The following is a 3,529-nucleotide window of genomic DNA, read 5'->3' as shown; positions in this document are numbered from 1 at the left end:
GATGAGGTTAGCAGTAGCACCACATGTACAAGAGGGCGCACCACTAAGAGCAAGAAAAAGAAACCAAAGGTTGTGAAGAGGCACTAGCTAGCCAGATGGAGTAAACTAGCAATGCCCAAGATAATACTGGAAATAACGCAACAAAGCACCAACGAACCGCGGCTGCTGCTGCTGGCTCCTTATCACACTAGCTAGCTACCTTTTTGTCACCACCATTGTTTACTACATGCTCCCTTATCACAACCACCTGGACCTCTCCTTAATTTTATTGAATTCCTCACGGCTTTGCAAGTTGCAAAAGCTGCTGATCACCCACTCAGCAAGTACTGCAGATCATCGGAGCCAGCCAATATTGTTTGAGATCGATTGCGGGAAACATTTGGAATTAATCGATTGATTGAGGCATCGTGAAAATGATAGGAAATATATTGCTTCTAGAGAAGATAGGACAGGGACAGGCACACGGTTCTGATGAACGCACATACCTTCAGGTCAGCATCTTGCTGGATGAGTTACTTGTTCTTGTCGACCTCTCTCCACGTAAGAAGAGATGATTCTAGCAACTAATACCCTGGTGCAATTATTAGATTCCCGAAGCCGGCGGGTATCGATTGATTGATCGATATATCTTGGAATTTTTATGCAGATTCTTCTAATTTTAGTTTGTGAAGTACTTGATCAAATATGCTTCCATTTATATATACAACAGCTAGCGCCCTATAGTTGCAATATATACAGAAACGAATGGAACAATTCGGCATCAACATCATCTCGATGAATCTGCTGCCATATTTGTGTGTATATCGTACAAATACATCAAATGTAAATAGCTAGATTGAGGAGTTTTTGTATTATAAGATCTTTATATACAAAGTATGATCCATCTGAATTTTCAAGTAGTACTACAGTACAGTTTGTAGCCTATTAAACATTACTACAGATATACTATTTAAATTTATAAATAGATGCATGCATGCATATGTGTAGTTCTTACTCTATCATACATACACATGGATGTTACATAGTACACAGTACAAAAGTCAAACTAAGGCATGCAGCAGCAAGGCTCGGCTGGTTTCGTCGTCGTAGGCTCGTAGCCAGGGTGATCCATCGATGAAGATCTCTGAATTGGACGCATGCACGTAAGCATGATCTTCGGCTAGCAGCTAACTTCTAATTTGAAAAAGATCGACGCAGGATCAAGCACGATAGATCATGATGCACTGACGCCTAGCATCTTCTTGTACTCGGCAACCTCGTCGTCGACTGTCCCCCACAAGGAATCGGAGCAGCAGTAGTCCCACACCGGCGAAGAAGGCACCACTATCATCGACGCTGTGGCGGCAGCAGTATTGCTCCAGGCATAGCTGTCGATGGGGTCGTTCCAGAGGAGGCTGTCCATGCCGATGCCACCGGTGTATATCAGCGGCTCCTGGCTCGGAGCCGTGGCCGCCGTCTTATCATCGCCATGATGGCATTGGTCGTCGTTGTTGTTGGAGGACGACGAGCTCGATGTCGCCGGCGACGCTGCCGACATGGACGTGGTCGTGGAAGCAGAAGCCGAAGCAGAACGCTGGGTCTTGTCCTGCTTGCGCGTGTGGGTGCGCCAGTAGTTCTTGATCTCGTTGTCGGTGCGGCCCGGCATGGCCTTGGCGATGCGCGACCAGCGGTTTCCCCACTTGGCGTGGAGCTCCACCACGAGGCGCTCCTCGTCGGGGGTCATCCGGCCGCGCTTGAGGTCTGGGTGCAGGTAGTTGACCCACCGGAGCCGGCAGCTCTTCCCCGTCCGGTTGAGACCTGCACGCCAAGCAAGAGAAGCAACACGGTGCCGGTGGAGAGCAAGCGTGTTAGCACACAAAGGACCATCACCAAGTATATTTGGATCCCATGCATGGCCGAGCTCTGGAGGCTCGAGCATGCATGGTTTCACCCTCCACCTTGCAAACCTGAGACCTTAGCTAAGAAATCCCAGCGGCGCTCGCCGAAGAGCCGCACAAACCATACCAGCTTCATGTCCTCCTGCTCCGTCCACGGGCCCTTCCGGTACCCTCCTCCCCCTGGATGGGCTACCTCGCCCATCTCCGGCGACGTTGTCTTCGACTGCTTCGTCTTCATCCTTGGACCGATCGAGAGAAACCACCACCTGCAAGCTCCGAGAAAGGTAGAGACGGAAGAAGCTAGCTGCTGACTCTGGTGGTGGTGGTACGGCTCGTGGAGGGATCAAGAGCCGGATAGCAAGAAACGAAATGGAATAGAATGAAGGCGTCCACTTGTGAGGTGGTGTGTGGGCGGCATTTTATAGCCGGATCGGTCGACCTCGCCGACGACGGACAGACGTACGTGCCCAGGGCCCCCTAGCTAGCTTTTGCTTTCCATATGGAGGGATAGATAGCGATAAGCTGCCGGCCGGCAAGTGGACGCTGATGACAATGCACATCCATCCATCCGGCCGGCATCAAAGTGCCATGGATCATCGCTCCATCACCCTATTTTTAAGGGACCGATCGACGATAGGGCTAGCTAGAGGTGGTCGTCCTTGCTGATGATTGCTCCTTTTTACTATGTGTACAACACGCACCATCTTAATTCGTGGATCCGTTCTACTCTAGCAAGCTAGCTCGCGAGCTGGCCCTCCGTTTGCGATTCCACTTGGCCCTACTCTCGATCCTTCCGATCCTTCTCTATTGCCGTACGTGATGTCACCAACTATGTTCTCGCATCTGTCAATCACTCACTCACACGTCCACATCCATAGTCCCTCATATTCTTCTTCCTTTCCGGCTTGTGTAATATGCGTGCAACGTACCGTCCAAATCGCATCCCCGGTGGGACGCACACGCACGCACGCACACGCGCGCCCGACCACCTACCCGAGCTAATACCTAGCTTAGTTGTTGCTTATTGGAACCAACTTATATTTTTTTTTAAATGGGTGTATCCCCGGCCTCTGCATCGGTTGATGCACACAACCTTTTATTAAAAAAGTGAATATTTAAGAGTTACAAATCATGGATCAACGAGGGTCGATACAAAAATCAACCATCTAAAAATAAGAAGCAGTCTAAGCATCTTCCAATCTCTTAATAGGCCGTCAAGTAGCCTGGTAGAAAATATCCTGGGCAACCATTTGAAGGCGGTTGCATCCAGAAACCATGCACTCCCGTTTGGAACCAACTTATATATGTGTTGCATACATGCGATTACGCTGGCGATACAACAACTTGTTGCGCCGATTCCATTGATTACACCAACTTGCAAAATCTCCACTAAGTTTTTGCTCGGCGTGTTCAATTTTGCCCCAAATTACGATAGCTCGGGCTAATTGCACCATTAATCAAGCCTCCAAGCCGCTATTGTTGCCGCCTTCGAGACACTCTCTTCGTAGGCTCTGAATCACCACTAGGGTTCCGAAGAGAGGAAATTGAAATATACAAGGAGAAGGACCTTGTGGTGTGATTCAAAGATAGAACATGGAGTTACGTGCAAATCTCTGACAACTTACGATGTGCGCGAAATAAACCTTGAAATA

General features: G+C 49.0%; 1 protein-coding gene across 1 annotated transcript; it reads right to left on the bottom strand.

Moving 5' to 3' along the window:
* Positions 1-821: 821 nt before the first annotated feature.
* Positions 822-2,284, bottom strand: LOC127346149 (uncharacterized). Its single transcript, XM_051372693.2, has 2 exons — positions 1,947-2,284; positions 822-1,797 (listed from the first exon to the last, which is right to left on the bottom strand). Exons 1-2 carry the CDS (start codon positions 2,113-2,115, stop codon positions 1,214-1,216), a joined length of 753 nt encoding a protein of 250 aa, XP_051228653.1. The 5' UTR covers positions 2,116-2,284; the 3' UTR covers positions 822-1,213.
* Between the last annotated feature and the right edge of the window lie 1,245 nt (positions 2,285-3,529).

This window comes from Lolium perenne, chromosome 3 (assembly GCF_019359855.2).
Source record: "Lolium perenne isolate Kyuss_39 chromosome 3, Kyuss_2.0, whole genome shotgun sequence".
In the NCBI taxonomy this organism is placed as follows: domain Eukaryota; kingdom Viridiplantae; phylum Streptophyta; class Magnoliopsida; order Poales; family Poaceae; genus Lolium; species Lolium perenne.
The sequence above is the reverse complement of the archived record's forward strand: the minus strand, read 5'-3'. Positions and strand labels throughout refer to the sequence as shown.

What these genes read in the sequence shown, in the direction of transcription:
- LOC127346149 (XM_051372693.2), bottom strand. Translation starts at nt 2,115, where the DNA reads ATGAAGACGAAGCAGTCGAAGACAACGTCGCCGGAGATGGGCGAGGTA. An exon ending in TTTCTTAGCTAAGGTCTCAG is followed by an intron (nt 1,798 to 1,946) that starts GTTTGCAAGGTG and finishes CTTGGCGTGCAG; the next exon opens with GTCTCAACCGGACGGGGAAG.